This window comes from Microcaecilia unicolor, chromosome 12, assembly GCF_901765095.1.
Source record: "Microcaecilia unicolor chromosome 12, aMicUni1.1, whole genome shotgun sequence".
Lineage (NCBI taxonomy): Eukaryota > Metazoa > Chordata > Amphibia > Gymnophiona > Siphonopidae > Microcaecilia > Microcaecilia unicolor.
This window is the reverse complement of record NC_044042.1, coordinates 100,850,678-100,875,382: the sequence shown is the minus strand read 5'-3', so window position 1 is coordinate 100,875,382 and position 24,705 is coordinate 100,850,678. Positions and strand designations below refer to the sequence as shown.

The following is a 24,705-nucleotide window of genomic DNA, read 5'->3' as shown; positions in this document are numbered from 1 at the left end:
CGCCCATCCAGCGACCTGTGCGACCGGGCCAACGGGGGCAGAGACAGAGGCCTAGGTGAGGCAGAGTTCCACTGGCACTGGCCTGTTCCAGTCTACCAACCCGGCTTTTCCCTGCCTGTCCAGTCCATCTCTTCCAGCCACCCAATCCAGTTTCTCCCTGTTGCTCCAGTCCGCCTGATCCAGCTTCTTCCTGCTTGTTCAAGTCCACCTGATCCGGCTCTCCCTGCTTCTTCCAGTCCGCCTGATCCAGCTTTTTCCTGTTTGTTCCAGTCCGCCTGATCCAGCTTCTTCCTGCTTGCTCCAGTCCGCCTGATCCGGCTTCTCCCTGCTTGCTCCAGTCCGCCTGATCCGGCTTCTCCCTGCTTGCTCCAGTCCGCCTGATCCAGTTTGTTCCAGTCCGCCCGATCCTGCTCTCCCTGCTTGATCCAGTCCATCCTGCTTGCTCCAGTCTGCCTGATCCAGTTTCTTCCTGCTTGCTCCAGTCCGCCTGATCCAGCTTCTCCCTGCTTGCTCCAGTCCGCCTGATCCGGCTTCTCTCTGCTTGCTCCAGTCCGCCTGATCCAGCTTCTTCCTGCTTGTTCAAGTCCACCTGATCCAGTTTGTTCCAGTCCGCCCGATCCTGCTCTCCCTGCTTGCTCCAGTCCATCCTTCTTGCTCCAGTCTGCCTGATCCAGCTTCTTCCTGCTTGCTCCAGTCCGCCTGTTCCAGCTTCTTCCTGCTTGTTCCAGTCCGCCCGATCCTGCTCTCCCTGCCTGCTCCAGTCCATCTGCTCCAACCTGTTCCAGTCCGCTTGATCCAGCTTCTCCCTGCTTGCTCCAGTCATTCTGCTCCAGCTTGTTCCAGTCCGCCTGATCCAGCTTCTCCTTGCTTACTCCAGGCCTTCTGCTCCAGCCAGCTTGCTCCAGACTGCATGATTCAGCCTGTTCCAGTCCGTCTGCTTCAGCTTGTTCCAGCCTGTTCCAGTCTGTCTGCTTCAGCTTGTTCTAGTCCACCAGCTCCTGCTTCAAACCATTCCAGCTTGTTCCAGCACTGCTGCTGTGCTCTCCACCGCACTCACCTGCTCCTGCCTGCCTGCTGCCCAATCCACCTGCTCCTGCCACTCAACCTGCCTACTAGCCAATCACCTGACTGACTACCACCCACCCTGAAACCTGCCTGCCTCCCAGCCCATCTTCCTACCAACTCATCACTCTCCTGCCCAACTGCTCACCTTCACCTGCCTGTCTCCCAGCCCACCTACCTGCCCTGTGAACACCTCAGTCACTACTCATGGCCCCCATTCACATCCTATTCCTTGCCCTGTCCCTCCCTAATCTTTTCCCCCTCCCACCGCTGTATACCACACAATCTCACTACCCATCCCTGTCCTCTTCCGTCCTGCTCACTACTGCAATACCCTACCTACCCCTGTCCCCCACCACCTCACCATCCCTACTGTCGTCCTCCTCCTTCCTAGCTCTCAACCTTCAACACCTCCTTCCTGCCATGAACCCTTCCCCTTTCCTCCTAAGCGCATCCCGTCTTCGTCGCCTTCGTCGCCCTTCCTCACCCACCCTTCTCCGCACTCTCTTGCTCCTTCTCCTGCTATCCGCGGGTGACATCAATCCCAACCCAGGTCCCCCACATCTGTCCTCATCCTCATCTCATCTATGCAAACGTCCCCGCGATATCTCCAATCTCATCTCTATTCCCCTCCTCCCCCCCTCCTCCCTCCCCTTCTCGTGCACCCTGTGGAACGCCCACTCAATCTGCAACAAACTTCCCTTCACCCACGATCTCTTCATCTCCCATTCCCTTCAACTCCTTGCCCTAACTGAAACCTGGCTCACCCCTGACGACTCTGCCTCAATCGCAGCCCTATGCCACGGAGGTTATCTTTTCTCCCATTCGCCCCGCCCAGTTGGCCGCGGTGGCTGCGTCGGGCTACTACTTTCGCCCTCCTGCAGTTTTCAACCTCTCCACCTACCTTAGTCTCACTGCTTCTCATCCTTTGAAGTTCACTCCATCCGTCTATTCCACCCACTGCCACTCAGAGTTGCAGTCATTTACCGCCCTCCTGATAAATCCCTCCCTTCCTTACCGACTTCGATGCCTGGCTCTCCATTTTTCTTGAGCCCTCATCCCAATCCCTCATTCTTGGTGACGTCAACATTCACACTGATAACCCATCCAACTCATATGTTTCTCAGTTCCTCAATCTTACCTCCTCCTTCAACCTCCAACTGAGCCCCACCACCCCTACTCACAAATCTGGCCACTGTCTTGATCTCGTCCTCTCTTCTACTTGCTCACCCTCCAATTTCTGCGTTTCAGCTCTTCCTATCTCTGACCATCACCTAATCACGTTCCCACTTCAGCACCCTCCCCCTCAATCTCGCTCAACACTAACTACTACGTCCAGAAATCTCCAGGCTGTTGACCCCCCCCCCCCACCTTATCCTCACGTATCTCTGACCTCCTCCCTTCCATCATGTCCTCCAAATCTGTTGACAAAGCTGTCTCCACTTACAATGCCACTCTCTCCTCTGCTCTAGACACCCTTGCACCGTCCATCTCCCGTCCCACAAGGCGTACCAATCCTCAGCCCTGGCTGACCCCTTGCACCCGATACCTTCGCTCCTGTGCCCGTTCGGCTGAACGCCTCTGGAGGAAATCTCACGCCCATACTGACTTCATTCACTTCAAATTCATGCTATCCTCCTTCCAATCCTCCCTATTCCTCGCTTAAACAGGACTATTACACCCAACTGACTAATTCCCTCAGCTCTAACCCACGTCGTCTCTTCGCCACCCTCAACTCCCTCCTCAAAGTGCCCTCTGCTCCAACCCCCCCCCCCCCCCCTTCACTCTCTCCTCATTCTCTGGCCGACTACTTCCGTGACAGGGTCCAGAAGATCAACCTCGAATTCACCACCAAACCTTCTCCTCCTCTTCATCCTATAACCCACTCTCTCAACCAACCTACCCAGGCCTCCTTCTCCTCTTTTCCTGCTATCGCCGAAGAGGAAACCGCCCATCTCCTCCCTCCTCGAAATCCACCACCTGTTCCTCAGACCCCATCCCCACCAACTTACTTAACACCATCACTCCTACTATCACCCCCACCATCTGTCATATCCTCAACCTCTCTCTCTCCACTGCAACTGTCCCGGACACCTTCAAGCATGCTGTGGTCACACCACTCCTCAAAAAACCATCACTTGACCCTACCTGTCCCTCCAACTACTGCCCCATTTCCCTCCTACCCTTCCTCTCCAAGATACTTGAACACGCCATTCACAGCCGCTGCATTGATTTTCTCTCACTCATGCCATCCTCGATCCGCTTCAATCCGCTTTCGCCCCCTACACTCGACAGAAACGGCACTAAGGTCTGCAATGACCTGTTCCTCGCCAAATCCAAAGGTCACTACTCCATCCTCATCCTCCTCGACCTATCCGCCGCTTTTGACACTGTCAATCACAACCTACTTCTTGACACACTGTCCTCCTTTGGGTTCCAGGGCTCTGTCCTCTTATCTCTCCCATCGTACCTTCAGAGTACACTCTCATGGTTCGTCCTCCTCCCCTATCCCGCTCTCTGTTGGAGTTCCTCAGGGATCTATCCTGGGCCCCTTCTTTTTTCAATCTACACCTCTTCCTTAGGCTCCCTGATCTCTTCTCATGGTTTCCACTATCATCTTTATGCTGACGACACCCAGCTTTATCTCTCCACACCAGAAATCACTGTGGAAACCCAGGCCAAGGTATCGGCCTGCTTATCCGACATTGCTGCCTGGATGTCCAACCGCCACCTGAAACTGAACATGGCCAAGACGGAACTTATTGTTTTCCCACCCAAACCCACTTCTCCTCTCCCTTCACTCTCTATCTCAGTTGATAACACCCTCATCGTCCCCGTCTCATCTGCCCGCAACCTCGGTGTCATCTTCGACTCCTCCCTCTCCTTCTCTGCGCATATCCAGCAGATAGCCAAGACCTGTCGCTTCTTCCTCTATAACATTAGCAAAATTCGCCCCTTCCTCTCCGAGCACACTACCCCGAACTCTCATCCACTCTCTCATTACCTCTCGCCTTAACTACTGCAACCTACTCCTCACCGGCCTCCCACTTAGCCATCTATCCCCCCCTTCAGTCCATTCAGAACTCTGCTGCACGTCTTATCTTCCGCCTTAACTGATGCACTCATATCACTCCTCTCCTCAAGTCACTTCACTGGCTTCCGATCAGATACCGCATACAATTCAAGCTTCTCCTACTCACCTACAAATGCACTCGATCTGCAGCCCCTCCTTACCTCTCTACCCTCATCTCCCCTTACGTCCCTACCCGTAACCTCCGCTCTCAAGACAAATCCCTCCTTTCAGTACCCTTCTCCACCACCACCAACTCTAGGCTTCGCCCTTTCTGCCTCGCCTCACCCCATGCTTGGAACAAACTCCCTGAGCCCATACGCCGGCCCCCTCCCTACCCATCTTCAAATCATTGCTCAAAGCCCACCTCTTCAATGTTGCCTTCGGCACCTAATCACTACACCGCTTCTCAGGAAATCTCAACTACCCCAACTTGACATTTCGTCCTTTAGATTGTAAGCTCTTCTGAGCAGGGACCGTCCTTAGTTGTTAATTTGTACAGCGCTGCGTAACCCTAGTAGCGCTCTAGAAATGTTAAGTAGTAGTAGTAGTCGCCGCTAGAACCGCCAGGGTACTGGCTATAGGTCCAGTACCTCCAGCTCTCTCTTCTGTTGGGGGGGGGGTGTTAAGAGGGCTGGAGATCCACTGGACAGCTTGATCATAAAGAGTGCAGGTAAATGCGGGCACTAGTCCGGTGCCAATATCCAGTTTCAGTGCTGTCTGTCTGTCTGGTTAGCAGTGATATTCAGACTGCTAACTGGATGAATTTAGGATAGGACGTTTACTTAATGTACATTTTATAGGGCTGCATTTCTGTTAAAAATGTAATTGTGATTAATTGCGTGATTAAAGGGTATTTTACGTATTTATTTTTTCCCCACTGCAACTCCTTGTGACTCTGGTCAAATCACTTAACTCTCCATTACCCAGAATCACAAGGAGCTGCAATGGTGGAAAAAATAAACATACCTTTAATCGCGAGATTAAATCACGATTATTGAAATGCAGCCCTAAAAAAATTAAAGATAAAAAGTTATGTGAAGATAATAAATACATACTGAAAAATTACAAAATTAAAGAATCTAAACAGCACACAGAACAGCTATAAACAGCCTTACAGTTTTCCACAGTGTACTTCAGTAAAGCAAGCCTAATTATTTTATCATTTTTTGTACTGTGGAAGAATTGTATTATTGTTTCATGCTGTTATGATCATTATCAAATTACTTCTGTGCTGGAATCTGCCTTGAGCTCTCTGGGTTAAGTGGAATATAAATACTGAAATTTAAATTTAGTTAGTTGTGGCTATCCCAAACTCCCAACTGGCTGGGTGTGTCTGAAGAACCCCCTGCAGTAAAACAAGCCTCTCTTTCTGCTCACACTCTGGGGTTTTCACTGCTGTTGGTTGAACACTGGTCATTTACTTCACCCAGATATTTTGCCCCGTTTTTACAGTGCAAGGTTCAGCCTGTTATCTAGGAATCTGGATTGACTCTGGTTTAAGTTTTGAGCATCAGGTTTCCCGGGTTGCGAGGTTGGGATTTTCTTTATTCAGGTGTTTGTGTACTATTCAAAATGCAAGTATTAGGCTGCTGGGAGATTTGACCAGGAGAGACCATACTACCCCAATGTATATTAAGTTTCACTGGCTTCCGGTGGAATTTTGATCAGTGTATAAAGTGTTGACTATGATTCATCGGGTGCTGGCTACAGGTCAATCTGCTTATTTGTTGGCCATGTTGCAACATTATGTTCCTTCAAGGGAGTTGGAATCTAGGGGACTTAGGGTTATTTGAACTTCCTCCTCAGGCTCGAGCTTGTCTCACATCCACCAGGGTTAGTGGATTCCTTGGTATGCCCCGGCTTTATGGAACCAACTACCAAGGGAAATTCAGGAACAGAGATCTTATAATTTGTTTAAAGGGAAATTTTAAAAACTTATTTTACTAAATTTTGTGATCAGTAACTTAATTGCACCTAAAAGACAGTTAGCCTATAATTTTTTATTTTGATAATGTAATGAGTGTGATAGTTCCAAGTACATAAACATTGCCAAACTGGGACAGACCGAAGGTCCATCAAGCTCAGTATCCTGTTTCCAACAGTGGCCAATCCAGGTTACAAATACCTGGCAAGATCCCAAACAGTACAATACATTTTATGCTGCTTATCCTAGAAATAAGCAGTGGATTTTCCCCAAGTCCATCTTAATAATGGCTTATGGACTTTCTTTTAGGAAGCTAGCCAAACTTTTTTTTATATACGACACTAAGCTACTTTTACCGCATTTGGCAATGAATTCCAGAGTTTAATTACACGTTGAGTGAAGAAATATTTTCTCCAATTTGTTTTAAATTTACTACTTTGTAGCTTCATTGCATGCCCCTTAGTCCTAGTATTTTTGGAAAGAGTAAACAAGCGATTCACGCCTATCCATTTCATTCCATTATTTTATAGACCTCTAAAGTATCTCTCCCCTCAGCCGTCTTTTCTCCAAGCTGAAGAGCCCCAGCCGCTTTAGCCTTTCCTCATAGGGAAGTCGTCCCATCCCCTTTATCATTTTTGTCGCCCTTCTCTGTGCCTTTTTTAAATTCCACTATATCTTTTTAAAGATGTATCTGATGTGCAGTCACACCATGGAGCGATACAAAGGCACTATAACATCCTCATTTTTGTTGTCCCACTCCTTTCCTAATACCTAACATTCTATTTGCTTTCTTAGCCACCACACACTGAGCAAAGATTTCAACATATCATCAATGCTTTTAATTGTACACCACTCTGACTTGGTTTTTTTCAAGTCTATTACTTTCCCTCACCTCTTTAGGTGGAAGCAGAGGACCGAAGCACCGGCGGGCTAGGGAGGAAGGTACAGCTCATGCAGGTCAGCAGCTGCCAGCAGCGCAGACTCCCCTGCTCACCAGGACTAGGTACATCTGTGGTCTGCTTGATCAGCTGACAGTACATCTCATCCCGGAGCAGCCGCAGATCCAACCCTGTCTGCAGCACTCCCTGGATTATGGGCACAGGGTCCTGTGCTGTCTCCAGCTGTTGTATAGAGTTAAAGATCTTCACTGCCTCATCACGCAATGCTGAGTAACCCTTTATGCTGGGTACTGTCAGTGGAGAGAGGGAAAGGGAGCAATTAGTGGTAACCAGCTTCAAGATGACTAATGCAGAAGTGCAGCCAATAACAGCATCAAACCATCCAGGACACAATTAATGCAAATACACTGTTTGGAAAAAAAGTGAACCCCCTAAACATTCTGCAACAACCACCACTGAATTCAAATTTTACATGCACAAAGTGACATCTATTTCAAACAATGTTGTGTGGTTTCATAGACATCCACCTTAATATTACTGAGATGTCAAATTTTAAATAACACTACCCAAAGGTTAGAGGTTTTAACACAGTTAATGTCAACCTGAACAGTTCGAATGTTTAAATCTGATATTCAAAGTGTCCCCACTTTTACGCAGTCAATCCCGCCGCTGGTTCACTGCTCTCTCAATGACACTCTGATCAAAGCGGCGCCACTCTTCAATCATCATTCTTTCAGATGGTCAACATCACAGATCTGGCAGTGGTAGACTCGTTCCTGCAAAATCCCTCAAATCAGGTAATCCACCAAATTGAGATCCGGACTAGAGTATTTTAATTAAAACGTGATCTTCTTTTGACAACATTTTGTTTATCAACATGCAATGACATAACAGATGACATCAGTGATTAAGTCATGTCGGAAACCTGAGATTTGTGACAGCAGTTTGTAAAAATTAAAAATCTCTTAAACAGGAAGAGGGAGTCCTATGTAATTTGGTGTCGGTGACACAAATACATGTCACTTTGTGCACGTAAGATTTTAATTCATTTGGTGCAGGTTTCGAGGTTGTTATTGCAAAATGTTTAGGGGGATCACTTTTTTCTGGACACAGTGTATATTGAATCAGCTCAGAGTACAAGAATTCCATGAAAAAGCACAGCCTGATACCATAACAGAGCAGCTAGGCTGTGGTAAATTAATCTCCGCTTACCGCCTGGGATGTTGGTGCTGAAGGTTGGCCAGCCAGCTTCCTACCCCCTAACCTAGGACTATACACTTTCTGAAAGAAGGCAGCTGCCTTTAGACTCTTCATGCTATATTTTCAAATGTTGGATCTGGCCAACTAACTCAGAAGTTAGCCAGCTACCCCACTGTGAAAATCCACCCTATTAATGTTACCTTGAACTCTGGAGAACAGAGAGTCTCTTCTCTGCATGAAGAAGCAGCAGCAGAAAAGAGGAATCTCTCTGGCCTAGAACACTCATTTGAAAGATCTCTGAAAATTCTCATGCCAGTCTGATCAAAGCTTCACACCACAACAAATAGACATTTTTCCAGCACCATTACAGCTCTTGTACTATTAAGATAGTCAACGCTGCCTTTGGTGGTGTGTGTTCTGCACTGTTTTGGGTTGGAGAGAGAAGTCTTTTGACCCAATACTTAAAAAAAAAAATTTTAATTAGTAGAACTCTGCATTACAGAAAAGAGAAAGACATATCAAATGAGAATAAAGAGGCAAGCCCGTGGAAGGGGGAGAAAATGATTTTGCATTCCGATGCAAGGAAGAAAGCCAGATACAGAGTTGCTTTGGGAGAACAGTCTCTGTGTGGACAATATGCTTGTGGACCAAAGCTTAGATCTCATCCTAAAAGCCAACACATTCCCACCAACATGTGCAATGCAGAAAGAATGTGTGTGTTTAGAAAAAGAATATATTTAGTTGTTAGAAAGTATTTTCCATGCCCTCTATAAAACAAAAACCAATAAAAAGCAGACAGGGAGAGAGCAGGGCAGCCGAGAGGGGGGGGGCAGGGGGGACAAAATTCCTCCATCGTCAACTGTTTGCCACCGGGCCGGGCCCCCTGCATTGAAATCACAGCGTCTCTCTCATCTGACGTAACTTCCACGAAGGCGGGACACAGGGAGGGAAGGAGGCCCGAAGGGATGCGACCTCTGCTGCTGCCTGCAGTGCTTTCACACGGAGGTGAAAGGAGCTGTGATTTCAATGCAGGAGGCCCGGACCGGTGGCGGATGGAGGGAGGGAGTGGCGGCGGCGACGACATCGGGGGGCGGCCTTACCCCGGGCTCGGCCCAGTCTCTCGGCGGCCCTGGGAGAAAGTAAGGCTGGATGTGGTTGCATGAGCCTCTAGACTACAGCATCCTCTTTCTAGAAGATGGAGTACCCAGAGCTGAGATTTGGGGGGGGGGGGGGGGGGGGGGGGGGGGGGAGATTGGAGGGCATAGGAAAATGTTCCAGGGCTGTAAAATGAAACTGAAAGACGTCCAGATTTGTGCATTATGGGAAAATTAGGTTCTTACCTTGGTAATTTTCTTTCCTTTAGTCATAGCAGATGAAGCCATTACGTATGGGTTATGTCCATCAACCAGCAGGGGAGATAGAGAGCACTCAAACTTTCACAGTGCCCTCTTGGCCAGCTAGCTCCACTGCCTCTTCAGTATTTGAAGCTTCCAAAGCAGTATGGCAAACCGCAATGGGAATCACAAGAGCTTTCCTCACAGCGAACGATGGCCCATCACAAGGGCATGAACTCATAAAGGAGGGAATGCACATCCTCCTGGAGGGAATAAACTCATCCTCCTTATTGTATAAGTGGAGGGGAACACACGCGCCTCCTGGAGGGAATCACACATCCTCCCAACACACTGGAGGGAATAAACTCATCCTCCTATTTATAGAACTGGAGGGGAACACACGCGCCTCCTGGAGGGAATGAACACACCCTCCTAAATTTAAAACTGAACATGAATCCTGAAGATTGTTTTCCAACTTTCTCCCAAGGAAGGAACTTCAGGAAATTAGAACAGAACCTGAAAAAACAGATTCACAGCATACAGACATCATACAGGGAGGGCTCATGGCTTCATCTGCTATGATTAAAGGAAAGAAAATTACCAAGGTAAGAACCTAATTTTCCCTTCCTTGTCATCAAGCAGATGAAGCCATTACGTATGGGATGTAACAAAGCAATCCCTAGATAAGGTGGGAACAAGCCACACCACGCGCTAGCACTTGTGCACCAAAACGCGCATCCCTCCTGGCAGCCACATCCAGCCTGTAATGTCAGGCAAAGGAGAGCTTAGAAGCCCATGTTGCTGCACTGCATATCTCTTGAAGAGAGAGTGCTCCAGTTTCAGCCCAAGAGGAAGAAATCGCTCTAGTAGAATGTGCCTTAAAGGCTACAGGCGGAACCCTGCCGGCCAGCAGATAAGCTGAAAAGATAGTTTCTTTGAGCCAGCGGGCAATAGTGGCTTTAGACGCTGAAGACCCTCTGCGAGAACCGGATAGCAAAACAAACAGATGATCAGACGTTCTGAAAGCGTTAGTAACTCGCAGATACTGCAGCAGAGTCCTGCGCACATCCAAAAGGTGCAGCTGCCCAAAAGATTCTGGAAACTCTTCCTCTGAAAAAGAGGGCAAGAAAATAGGCTGGTTTAAGTGAAAGGCTGAAACCACCTTAGGCATAAAGGAAGGCACGGTCCGAACCGTGACTCCGGACTCTGAAAATTGCAGAAATGGGTCTCTACAGGACAGCGCCTGGAGCTCTGACACCCGTCTCGCCGAGGTAATGGCCACCAGAAAAACGGCCTTCAGTGTCAAGTCTTTCTCCGATGCTCGCCGAAGCGGCTCAAAAGGAGATGCCTGCAGGGTTTTCAAAACTAGCCCATGTTCCAAGCTGGACAGGGTGCTCGCACTGGAGGTCGGAGCCGAAGCACCCCTCTAAGAAACCGTGCCACATCTGGGTGAGCAGCCAAAGACACGCCTTCCACCTTACCACGAAGGGAGGCCAACGCTGCCACCTGCACCCGCAGGGAATTATAGGCCAAGCCTTTTTGTACACCTTCCTGCAAAAAGTCCAGAATCGGCGAGACAGGAGCCCGCATTGGAACAATGGCTCTGGAAGCACACCAAGACTCAAACAGGCACCAAATCCTGGCATAAGCCACGGAAGTGGACCGCTTGCGGGCTTGCAGGAGGGTGGAAATAACTTTATTGGAATAACCTTTATCCCTCAATTGCGCCCTCTCCATAGCCATGCCGTAAGCCCAAAGCGGCCGGCGTCCTCCATGGCTACCGGTCCCTGAGTCAACAGGTTCGGTAACAGAGGTAACGGCAGAGGAGCCTCCAGGAGCATCTGTCGGAGGTCTGCATACCAAGGTCTCCTTGGCCAATCCGGGGCGATGAGGACCACTTCTCCTGGGTGCAGCCGAATCCGCAAGAGGCAGGCGCCCTATCAAGGGCCATGAGGGAAACACATAAAGTAGACCCGGAGGCCAGGGTTGAGCCAAGGCATCCAACCCCGCCGAGCGAGGATCTCTCCGTCTGCTGAAGAAGCACGGGACTTTGGTATTGGCACTTGTCGCCATCAGATCCATCACGGGCTTGCCCCATTTGGCACAGATCTGCAGGAATACTTCGTCTGCCAGATTCCATTCTGCTGGATCGATCTGATGCCTGCTCAGATAATCGGCCTGCACATTGCTCTGACCTGCGATATGAGCTGCCGACAGACACTGAAGATGCAGCTCGGCCCAGTGGCAAATCAGTTCGGCCTGCGCGGCTAGTGCTCTGCACCTTGTTCCGCCTTGTCGATTTATATAGGCCACCGTTGTCGTGTTGTCCGACATCACTCTGACAGCCAATCCTTCCAGGGTCACTTGAAAGGCCAGAAACGCCTGAAACACCGCTTTCAACTCTAGGCGGTTGATGGACCACTCCGACTCCTCGGGTGTCCATAGACCCTGGGCATGCTTCCCCTTGCAGTGTGCGCCCCAGCCCTTCAGGCTGGCATCTGTTAACACTAGGCACCAAACGGGGAGCGTCAGCGGCATTCCTCGCCGCAGCATGCAGTCCGAGAGCCACCACTCCATGCTGAGATGGGCCGCAGGGAGCCAAGTAAGTCTGCATTGGTAATCCTGAGAAATAGGAGACCATCTCCGGAGTAGGGAATACTGTAGAGGTCTCAGGTGCGCTCTCGCCCAGGGTACCACTTCCATCGTGGCTGTCATTGATCCCAGCAGCTGGACAATGCCCCAAGCTCGCGGGCAGGGCATCCTCAGGAGCAGACGGACCTGATTCTGAAGCTTGCACCGCCTTAGCTCGGGTAGGAACACATAGCCCGAGACTGTGTCGAACCTGGCCCTCAAAAACTCTAGAGATTGTGAAGGGGACAGGTGACTTTTGGCCATATTGACGACCCAGCCTAGAGATTGCAGTACTGAGACCACTCTGGCTGTAGCTTGTAAGCTCTCTGTTGCAGAGTCTGCTCTGATGAGCCAGTCGTCTAGGTACGGGTGAACCCTGATACCTTCTCGCCTGAGAAAAGCAGCTACTACCACCATTACCTTCGAAAAGGTTCGGGGAGCTGTGGCGAGGCCAAAAGGCAAGGCCCTGAACTGGTAATGTTTTCCCCAACACCGCAAACCTCAGAAACTTCTGGTGCGGGTGCCAAATCGGTATGTGCAAGTAAGCTTCTTTCAGGTCTAGAGACGTGAGAAACTCTCCTGGCTGAACCGCCGCAGTGACGGAGCGCAGGGATTCCATGTGGAAATGCCGCACTCTCAGGGACTTGTTCACTTTTTTTAAGTCCAGAATAGGGCGAAAGGACCCACCTTTTCGCGGCACCACAAAGTAGATGGAGTATCGGCCGCAGCCTTGCTCGGCGGGAGGCACCGGGGTCACTGCCCCTAACTGAATCAGACCTTGTAAAGTCTCCTCCACCGCCGCCCGTTTGACGGCAGAACCGCATCGGTACTCCACAAACACGTCTCTTACTGGGGCGTTGAATTCTATTCTGTATCCATCTCTGATCAGGTCCAGAACCCACTGATCTGAGGAAATCTTGGCCCACTCCTCGACAAAGAGGGAAAGCCGTCCTCCGATGACAGGCATCGAGGAGAGGGCCGGCGCACCATCATTGAGAGGGTCGCCCCTGAACTCCTGGTCTTGAGCCACCGGCTGCGGAACGCTTGTCCGAGTGAAAGGAGTTCCTCTGCTGACCACGGGCACATGAAGTGAACCCAGCAGAACGCCCCGGGCGGTACCTTCTAGCTTCATGGAAGCGAGGTCTGTACGAGGAGTGGACCGCCTGGCCCTTAGAGGAAGGCCTCTGCCTATCTTCGGGCAAGCGCTGGGGTTTTGGATCACCCAGACCTTTCACAATTTTCTCTAACTCCTCACCAATAGGAGAAGTCCTTGAAAAGGCAACTTCACCAACCTTTGCTTAGAGGCCATGTCCGCTGCCCCAGTGTCGTAGCCACAGACGACGGCGAGCCGCCACTGCTACTGCCATTCGTTTAGCCGAAGCTCTGACAAGGTCATAAAGGGCATCAGCCAGAAAGGACAAGGCCACCTCCATCCGCGGAGCCACATCCAAGAAGGGCTCCGCTCCATCTCCGGGCTGAGCCACTGCCTGTTGCAGCCAAGCTAGGCAGGCTCTCACAGCATAACAGCTGCATGCAGATGCCCGACAGTGAGACTGCAATTTCAAAGGACCGCTTCAACGCTGTTTCCAGCCTACGGTCTTGAACGTCCTTCAGGGCAACACCTCCTTCAACAGGGAGGGTAGTTCTCTTTGTCACTACAGTGACTAGGGCATCACTGTAGGCGTTTGAAAGACGAGCCATATGTCCTCACGCAGAGGGTATAACTGCCCATAGCCCTGGAAACTCTCAAAGGTCCCTCCGGGTCAGCCCCCTGAAGCCGAAACAAGCTCTAGGATGGAGTCATGCAAAGGGAAGGCTCCGAGCAGCTTTCTTGGTACTAGCCATCCTGGGATTACCCGAGGGAGGCCATGCCACTGTCAGGATCTTCAATCGAGAGGGCCTGCAGGGTATCTGAAATAAGCGCTGGCAGCTCATCATGGTGGAAAATCCTCACCGCGGAGGGATCATCCAGGTCCTGTGGTAAATCCGCACCTGACTCTGGTTCCTCAGACCAAGAACGTCTGTCAGAGTTCTCCGAATCCTCGGGGGGGGGAAAAAGGTGCACCACAATCTGAAGGGGAATTAACCCTTCTGCGCTTATCTTTAGGCCAAGCATCCAGGAAAAAAGCCTCACTGGGCAGTCCCAGGCCAGAATCCATCGGGGGCGGGGGGGGGGGGCAATCAGAGGAGCCTCAGGCGACCCTTGAGGAAGGGCTCTTTTCATCATGTATGCTTATATGCAGCAAAAGCACAAAATCCGGGAGAAAATCTCACCTGGGCACCCAAATCCTGTCCGGTGCTAGCCACTCCTGAAATAACCTCATCTCGAGGTGCCCCACCCGGCTCAGGGCTCTCCGTGTCCACGGAGGCCCGCGCCATGCGGTGTAAGCAAAATGGCGCCCGCTGCCAGCTCAGAGCGGGAAGAAACATCGCTCGCCATGCTCGGGCCGGCTCCTACGCCAATACAGCACGATTTACAGAGCCCTGCTGCTGATTTGCGCTTGCCACAAGTGGAACAGCGCTTTACATTGTCCGCAGCCATCGCCGAAAAAACGGCGGTAAAATCCAAAATGGCGGTTCGCGCCAAAATCGCCCTGATTGCGGGCCCACCCCGGAGGAGTTGGAAAACACTCTTACCTCAAAGGATCTAGTGTACAACTACGATCCTGCTGAAAATCAGGTCAAAAAACCTCTGTTCCAGCGTCTCTGCGTTTAAAAACGCAACGCGACTTTTTTTTTTTTTTAAGCTGTGAGTAAAGCAGAGGTATTGAAGACTCCGGAGGCTCAGATGAGTGGGAAAGGCAGGGAAAGGGCGAACCTATATGCCTGCATCCACTGTTGGTGGGTAAGGACAGGGAAAGCAAGGCAATATGTCCACATCCACAGAGGTATGGGTAAGGCAGGAAAGGGCTAACCTATGTGCCTTTAAAGTGAAGCTGCTATAGCCTCCAACACCCGGTTAACAACTGGCAAGCCAGGAACCACCTCCCGGCAGATTTTTCTGGAGCTTGAACAAGCTGCAGCCACCCTGCTAAGGGGAGATAGAGAATACTGAAGAGGCAGTGGAGCTAGCTGGCCAAGAGGGCACTGTGAAAGTTTGAGTGCTCTCTATCTCCCCTGCTGGTTGATGGACATAACCCATACGTAATGGCTTCATCTGCTTGATGACAAGGAATCATGCATTCAAATGGAGATAAAGTCCAGCACTTGTCAACAGATCGGAAGTTCTAGAGCAAGCAGTCAGGATATGAAGGGGGTAGATTTAAGAACATTAGGAAATATTTCTTCACAGAGAGTGGGGTGGATGCGCAGAACGACCTCCGAGGTCGTATATGAATACAAAAGCAATGTGATGTTAAGAAAGCCTGGGATAGGTAAAATGGATCCTGCGAACATAAAACCTGAAACTGAGTAGAGGGTTGCAGTGCTACAACAGGATAGACAATAGGCAGATCAGATAATACTTTGTGGTATCATAATGTAGATTTTGTATGAGAACTCATGCAGAGGAACAGCAAGAAAGAGTCAGATTCAAACCTGATATTTTAGCAATTGTTATGAGTGACCGGACAGCTGATAAAAGTATAAAGGCCATTTTCAGGATCTGGACACTACAAGGCTCGTTTTCAAAGTTATAGAGGTTACATAGTAAGTCTACGTGCTTTGAAAATGAGCGCCTACATCAATTATATGAGGACATTATGTTATTCTTCTTTTGCTCTTTTAATGCAAAGACTCAAGTCAAGTATTTCAAGTCTAAAATTTTTTCATTTGTTTACCCGTGGTCCTGCATTGGATACAGCTGCTTACCCCTTTTCCCACTACATTCTCTTTGGAGTTTTCAAATACTGACATATGTAGTTAGTGGCCATTTTGTGGCATACACAGCAATTACACAGTCAGGTAGTGATGGGTCATTAGAGAGAGCTACATCATGCCCATTTGGGAGCGCTTAGTCTCACTTGCCCTTGATGACTGTGTTAGAAATCCATGAACTTACAACCACCTGACACTCCTTCCACATTCCGTCTTCTTTCACAGCACTGGCCAACTTCAAGGGTCCTTTTTGCCAGAAGACAGAAAGAATGTACAGAAGAAATCTTGAGTGTCAGGACCTCTACATACACCAAGTAGTACAAAATTATTCCAGCCCATATTCAGCCAGTAGCAGACAGCATTTTTTGGTCCACTGCCGACGCTAAAACCGGAAATTCAACGCTGGGCCCTGTGTGAGCTTCGGCATTGAACTTCCATTTTTTTTAAAGCTGGCTAGCGCATGACCGGTTAACATTCAAACTTAACCAGCCATGGGTTAGCGTGTAAAGGTAGGACAGCTATTTATGTTGTCCTTTTTATAAGTTAACCCTGGCCAGTTAGGGTCCTGATACTGAGACCTAACTGGACTCAGCCCTGGAATGCCCCCGACATAGCTGGCTTTAAGTTTGGCACTAACCAATCATTTTCAGCAAGGATAACCAGTTAAGTGCTGCTGAAAATGACCGGATAGCTGCAACTGAGCGAGTTAACCATTGGAGATCATTTCTGCTTGTTAACTCGCTCTATTTATTTAGATTTTGCTCACACCTTTTCAGCAGTAGCTCAAGGTGAGTTACATTCAGGTACACTGGATATCTCTCTGTCCCAGGAGGGCTCACAATCTAAGTTTGTACCTGAGTAAATGGAGGGTTAAGTGACTTGCCCAAGATCACAAGGAGCAGCAGTGGGATTTGAACCGGCCACCTCTGGATTGCAAGACCAGTGCTCTAACTAGGCCACTCCTCCACTCCTTTGAGAGACAATCCGGCTTGAATACCAGCCGGATTGTCTTTATACCAGAGGAAGCTGTCTTGGCTACATTTATGGGCATATTCAAGAGCAGGAGGGGTAAGTCCCTGGAATACAAAAATGTTAGGCAGAGAAGATGATCTGCTTAGACTATATAACAACTGATCAAAGGAGATGCCAGGGTTTTGTGGGGGTTTTTTTATTGGGGGGTGGGGGTGGGGGAAGAGCTGTTCATGTCTTCTGTTCAGAAATCAAGTCGTCACTACAAGGTTTTCTTTTCACCTTCCCCCGGATCTGCACTAGGAAGCTGCCATAGATGCAGCTGAAGGCTGAACATAATTAATTTCTGGTATTTCTGCAATATGTTCCATGTTGGTGTCTTCTTTCATGGCACCTCTAAAATGTTCCATTTTGGAAAATTATTTCTCCAATTGTAAATTAAGATACCAGAGACAATAATACAGTGCCCCCCCCCCCCCCCCCCCCAAGCTGCACTATGGCATGGTCTCCCTGCAATTCTCCCTAAGTAAGAACACATTTGTTTGCAAAAATATGGAATCTCTCCTTCCCTTTGTCCTTATGTTTTTGCCTCCTGTCTCTCCACTCATTCCCCAGTAGTCAACTCTTAATATGCTTACATCATATGGTGACCAAAACCAGGAAGCAGCCCACTTTTTTCTGTCCAAATGAGACTACATTAGAAAACTTATAACAGGACCAGGCACATAATCAATACTTCCCACTCCCACTGGCCTTCAGTGATATTCCTACTAACAGAAAAGCTGCTAGCTGATGACCCTCCAACATTAAAGCAGAAAGCGCATAACTTTGCTATGATACTTATGAAGATGCCTGAGAAATACCAATAGTCACCATAATAATGTGTAAACCACAAAGTTGTATCCTGCTCTGCTTCTGTCAAGCACAAAAGGGCCTCCAAGGTTGGAACAACGCACAAACTTTAATAGAAGGAGACCCGACACGGGCCGTGTTTCGGCCCTCAAAGAACCAGCTGCTACGCGCTAACGTTTCTGTGACAGTCAGTACAGTGTGTTTACCATAACGCAGTTTACATGCTCACTGGTATTCAAGACATCATTTTCTTGACCCCTGAGGCAGGCGTTTTGAGCACCGAAACATGGCCTATGTCGAGTCTCCTTCGTGCGTTGTTCCAACCTTGGAGGCCCTTTGTACTTTTTCTGTGTTGCCTACTGGACGTGTACTTTTGGACCCTCTCTTCTGCTGCCTGTTTCTGTGAAGACCTGCAGTCAAAGTTATGAGTCTTAGCAGCAAGCAAAGATGAGGTCCAAAAGTCCAAACAAACAATGCAAGATTGGAGAGACCATAAAGGTAAGATCGCCAGGGCAGCCTAAATCCTGGCCGGTAGCTTACCCAACTAGAATGCAACTGCTGAATTCTAACCATTAGGCCAACAGGGAGTCTGCATGCAGAGAAACAAAGTCAGATCCAACTTAACTTCAGGTCACCAAGGGACAGGCTATCTGGTAACCCTAAAAATTATGCAGTGGGATAGTTACAGTGGTGGAAATAAGTATTTGATCCCTTGCTGATTTTGTAAGTTTGCCCACTGACAAAGACATGAGCAGCCCATAATTGAAGGGTGGTTATTGGTAACAGTGAGAGATAGCACATCACAAATTAAATCCGGAAATCACATTGTGGAAAGTATATGAATTTATTTGCATTCTGCAGAGGGAAATAAGGTATTTAATCCCTCTGGCAAACAAGACCTAATATTGGTGGCAAAACCCTTGTTGGCAAGCACAGCGGTCAGACTCTTCTGTAGTTGATGATGAGGTTTGCACACATGTCAGGAGGAATTTGTGGTCCACTCCTCTTTGCAGATCATCTCTAAATCATTAAGAGTTCTGGGCTGTCGCTTGGCAACTCGCAGCTTCAGCTCCCTCCATAAGTTTTCAATGGGATTAAGGTCTGGTGACTGGCTAGGCCACTCCATGACCCTAATGTGCTTCTTCCTGAGCCACTCCTTTGTTGCCTTGGCTGTATGTTTTGGGTCATTGTCGTGCTGGAAGACCCAGCCACGACCCATTTTTAAGGCCCTGGCGGAGGGAAGGAGGTTGTCACTCAGAATTGTACGGTACATGGCCCCATCCATTCTCCCATTGATGCGGTGAAGTAGTCCTGTGCCCTTAGCAGAGAAACACCCCCAAAACATAACATTTCCACCTCCATGCTTGATAGTGGGGACGGTGTTCTTTGGGTCATAGGCAGCATTTCTCTTCCTCCAAACACGGCGAGTTGAGTTCATGCCAAAGAGCTCAATTTTTGTCTCATCTGACCACAGCACCTTCTCCCAATCACTCTCGGCATCATCCAGGTGTTCACTGGCAAACTTCAGACGGGCCGTCACATGTGCCTTCCGGAGCAGGGGGACCTTGCGGGCACTGCAGGATTGCAATCCGTTATGTCGTAATGTGTTACCAATGGTTTTCGTGGTGACAGTGGTCCCAGCTGCCTTGAGATCATTGACAAGTTCCCCCCTTGTAGTTGTAGGCTGATTTCTAACCTTCCTCATGATCAAGGATACCCCACGAGGTGAGATTTTGCGTGGAGCCCCAGATCTTTGTCGATTGACAGTCATTTTGTACTTCTTCCATTTTCTTACTATGGCACCAACAGTTGTCTCCTTCTCGCCCAGCGTCTTACTGATGGTTTTGTAGCCCATTCCAGCCTTGTGCAGGTGTATGATCTTGTCCCTGACATCCTTAGACAGCTCCTTGCTCTTGGCCATTTTGTAGAGGTTAGAGTCTGACTGATTCACTGAGTCTGTGGACAGGTGTCCTTTCATACAGGTGACCATTGCCGACAGCTGTCTGTCATGCAGGTAACGAGTTGATTTGGAGCATCTACCTGGTCTGTAGGGGCCAGATCTCTTACTGGTTGGTGGGGGATCAAATACTTATTTCCCTCTGCAGAATGCAAATAAATTCATATACTTTCCACAATGTGATTTTCCGGATTTAATTTGTGATGTGCTATCTCCACTGTTACCAATAACCTACCCTTCAATTATGGGCTGCTCATGTCTTTGTCAGTGGGCAAACTTACAAAATCAGCAAGGGATCAAATACTTATTTCCACCACTGTATAATATCACTGAGTAAGAATCTGATCAAGCTCATCAGGCTAGAACTGTTGGCAACAAGTGATGGCCATCACTCAAGCAGCGAGCCTCACTCGAAGAGCAAAACCTGACAGAAATGAGAACGCCCTCATCAAAATGGATACAGATATCACCCCTTGATAAGATTTTATCTTATGGTCCAGGGCCACACACACACTGGTTTTGCCAATGAGAAGAGGCAAAAATGTCTCACTAAAGAGGGCTGAAGAAGTAGAGACATAGAGGGGCATAATTGAACGTCGCCGGCGAACTATTTCAGTGGCGGCGCAACAGCTGGCCGGAACCATATTATCGAAAAAGATGGCCAGCCATCTTTTATTCCTGATAATATGGTTTAGCCCGGCCAAATGCCAGAGTACGGAGGGTTTCAGATCGCCGGTTTTGTTTTTCAACAATAATAGAAAAAAATGCCGGCCATCTCCAGGGTATTTGGGCATGGGAGGAGTCAGCATTTGTAGCGTACTGGTCCCCCTGACATGCCAGGTGCTCCCAGGTGCTCCCTTACCTTGTGTGCTGAGCCCCCCCAAATCCCCCCAAACCCACTCCCCACAACTCTACACCATTACCATAGCCCTTATGGGTGAAGGGGGGCACCTACATGTGGGTACAGTGGGTTTTGGGGGGCTCAACACTTAGCACCACAAGTGTAACAGGTAGGGGGGGGATGGACCTGGGTCTGCCTGCCTGAAGTGCACTGCACCCATTAAAAACTGCTCCAGGGACTTGCATACTGCTGTCAGGGAACTGGGTATGACATTTGAGGCTGGCATACAGGCTGGTAAAAAAAGGTTTTGATTTGTATTTTTTTAGTGTGGGAGGGGGTTTGTGACCACTGGGGAAGTAAGGGGAGGTCATCCCCCATTCCCTCCGGTTGTCATCTGGTCAGTTGGGGCACCTTTTTGAGGCTTGGTCATGAAAATAAAAGGACCAAGTAAACCCGGTGAAATACTGCTTAACGCCGCCTTTTTTTTTCCATTATCCGCAAAAGCCGGCCATCTGGTAGCCACGCCCATGCCCGCCCATGTCCCACCTTCGCTACGCTGCTGACACACACCCTTGAATTTTCGCCGGCAAGGCGACGGGAAAGCGGCGATGCTGTCAAAAAAGCCGCTTTTGATTATACCGATTTCGACGCTTTTGAGAGATCGCCGGCCATCTCCCAATTTATGTTGGGAAATGGCCGGCGATCACTTTCGAAAATAAGCCTGATACTCTCTCAAATTCAGCTGCATCAAAGAAAGTCACCTTTTGTGTGCTTGGACACCACTGATTCCAATTACAGAAGCCTTCAATGCTAATCTTCAGAAGGTTCATATGCAACATTCTGCCAAACTGTGGAGACCAGCTCCAATTTCCCAGGTCACTGGACTTGAATGGTGACAATTAAACCCTAGGATAGGATTCAGTTTCCTTTTGCTGTGGACTGCCTGGGATTCCCCTTGTTTGTAATCTGAGCATGGGAGCATCAGAGAGCTGGGAGAAGAGAAAGTCAGATCGAGGAAGAGAAACCAGCTGCCAGCAAAATGTCAAAAAAGAATTTCCTCATTTCCAAAGGATCAGAAATCCCCACGTATAAAAGAAAATTTTAATGCAATAGTTGGGGAAAAAATAAAAGAGACTATAGAAAGCACATAATGTCATGGGCAACATTTGATCTAATCGGTTCTACAGGAAAGGCAGAGCAGGCTTCAAACTCAGCTTAGGTCTCAATTAATGTAATGTAACGTAGCGCTATATTTGTATTCCACAGACTCCTGATTAGGGTCAAAGCAGATAATTACTAAAAAAAAAAATTCTACAAACAGAATCTAATGGGAGTATAACATTAAAAATAACAAATAAAATGTTTTAAAATATATCTTCAATTTTTTTCAAAATAGAAACTAAGACGACCAAGTTTTCAAATCTGTAGGTAGAGAACTATACCGATTGATAATAAATTGAGTGCAGTAAAAAAAACAATTTATAATGAACACCTTGAAAAAAGGATATAGTAAATTAAACGATAGCCCCCTTGCATGAGAACTGTTGGGGAAAGAAAATAATTTAACCAAGTATTCTGCAGAAGATCCACCAAAGATTTTAAAAACTAAACAGGCCAGTTTAAAAAGTACACAGGCCTGAACAGATAGCCAATGCAACCTAACAAGAGATGGAGTAGCTCTATCAAATTTCTTCAGTCAGAACGCCACTTTGGCTGTTTTATTTTGAAGTCTCTTGGTTTTTTCCTGAGCCCATTTCCCAGACCTTGGTTACAAAGAGAATGTTTTAAGGGGCATCTAGGCTGTCAAGGCACATGTAAGGGCAATGTATGAACCTGTGTGCCTTTATAACATTACCCCACATTTACACCCACTCTGAACATAGGAACTAACTTTTCAAAATTATTGTGGGGTGCAAAACCTAAGATAAACTACCTATCCCTGGAAAGTCAAGGAGTTTGTTCAAAACTGGGGGTGCTCAAGCACCCACACAGCTGGCTCTGAGGCACGGCAGCTGTTTTTGTTACGTGTGTATGCACTAGTAAGAATAGGCATGTATGCATTTATATTATAAAACATGTAAATGGGCTGCTAGGAATTCCCCAAAGGGATGAAGGGCTTTCATGTCTATCTGGAACTGTTATTTGCAAACTATCTCCCATAAAGCAAGAAGCACTGTACTGAATAGGTTTGAGTGTTTCCTAAGTTGGCACTGTTATATTAGGGGTTGTTTTGGGATTCTCTGCTTGGGTAGGGGAGGGTGGATTGGGAATAATGGACGTTATCCTTTCAAAGATGGCCTGGGGTCATAAGAGTCCAGATGCCGGGTCATCTCAGTTTCTTTTTAAGATATGGGTTAAGATAGGGTTGGGGGGAGGGGGTGATCCTGAATACAACCGTTAAGCTTGAACGGAACCTAGGGTTGTGAGGTTGGAGGGTAGTGGGAAGTTTTTCACAAAACAAAAAAAAAAGGGATCATGTGTTACCCAGTTTTTTTGCTGTAAAAGGTTTTTTATTATTATTCTGTTATGCTTGCTCATTGTCATGTAACTGCTTGACGTCTTTGACTAGACTTGTTATTTAGTTGTTAGATGTTGTTTTTTTCTTTTATCCTGAATAAAACCGTTAAACCTTAAAATATGTATATGGGTGGCATGGACACTGTCATAAATGGATCAACAATCTAATTCCTTTGTTCACGTTTTTTGGGCGTGCCTCCAAAATTCTTTTTTTTTTTGGTTCACATTAGTTCACTATTTAGAAGGTCTTCTGGGGTCTTCAGTAGGTCTTTTGTTGTTTTTGTTGCAAAGTAGGAGTGGTCATCTGCTTATTCGCAAGGCAGTCCTTTTGGGGGCAAAGATTTTAAAGGTTTGGACTGTTCCTGACTCTCCTTTTAAAAATTGGCATAATTTTCACCATATTATGTTAATGGAGAAGCAGAGGGTGAGGGTGGGGGTGGGGCAGTTCTTGTCTGTGTGGGGACCTTATATACATTCCCTTTCTTCAAGAGCCCGTAGTTTGATATTGAATACTTTGTAAACATATATATTTTTTTTTGGGGGGGGGGGGGGGGGAAGGGCTGGTTGAGGGGTGGTCTTTGTCTTAGGACAGATGTGTTTTTGAAATTGTTTTGTTGTTGCTTGTTCTTGTTTACTTCATATACCAGTGGTTCCCAAACCCGGTCCTAGAGGCACCCCAGCAGGTCAAGTTTTCAGGATATCCACAATGAATATTCATGAGAGAGAATTGCATTATTGTGGATATCCTGAAAACCTGACTGGCTGGGGTGCCTCCAGGATCAGGTTTGGGAACCACTGGCACATACTAATAAAAATATTTTAACGTGTCAATCCTGACTCTGATTCTGCCTATTCTCCAGCCCCAAGAACACCAACAGGTTCAGTAAATGGCACTCAAAAATCCACACTCAGTGCTACTGTATAAAGGGCGCTCTCCCCTAGCACCCTTTATGGAACAACACATAGCACTGATTCCTACACCCCTGGCCCACCCATGCCCCTCCCATGGCCTCGCTCCCTTTTGGGTTACATGCTATGGGATTTGGATGGCCAGTGCGCAGGTAGATGTGTGTGCAACACCTAACTGGTGCCAAATAACGTCAATAATTGATTGTTGGCACCCAAATATTGCTGGTTAACAGTTTGTTAGCTAATTAAATTGCGCGCATATCTCAGGATTGTGCCCATATTTGGATGACCTTTATAGAATCCGGGTGATATTGCACAAAGGAAGCACCAGGGGCAGCCCAATGCAATCTGCCGCCTGAGGCAGGGATGAGATGCCACCCTACCGGAACACAGTCTGGCATCATCCCCCTTCCCTCCAACCTCTTCCCTACATTTATCTTCTTTTTTCTTTTCCAAAAAGCAGCAGTGGCAACGATTCTCATGGCTGCCCTGCTGCCGGCACCAGTCTCTTCGCTCTACTGCGTCCTGACTCTGAGGAAACAGGAAGTTATATCAAAAGGAGGGCCGCAGTAGGGAGAAGAGGCCGGTGCTGGCAACAGAGGAGATGCTGCTCCATGGACAGTGCCGTCTGAGGTCCCCGCCTTAGTTAGCCTAATGGTAGGACCACCACTAGGCGACATGATTGACTTCTCTGCCCTACATTTTAGGCACATAAGAGCGC

The 24,705-nt window shown here is 48.1% G+C and overlaps 1 protein-coding gene across 1 annotated transcript in view; it reads right to left on the bottom strand.

Moving 5' to 3' along the window:
- Window positions 1-24,705, bottom strand: part of PLEKHH3 (pleckstrin homology, MyTH4 and FERM domain containing H3) — a 261,085-nt gene that overhangs the window by 59,886 nt on the left and 176,494 nt on the right. The window contains exon 7 of the mRNA XM_030220491.1: window positions 6,958-7,248. Within this exon, the coding sequence (XP_030076351.1) occupies window positions 6,958-7,248 (291 nt within the window). The remainder of the gene's footprint in view (window positions 1-6,957; window positions 7,249-24,705) is intronic.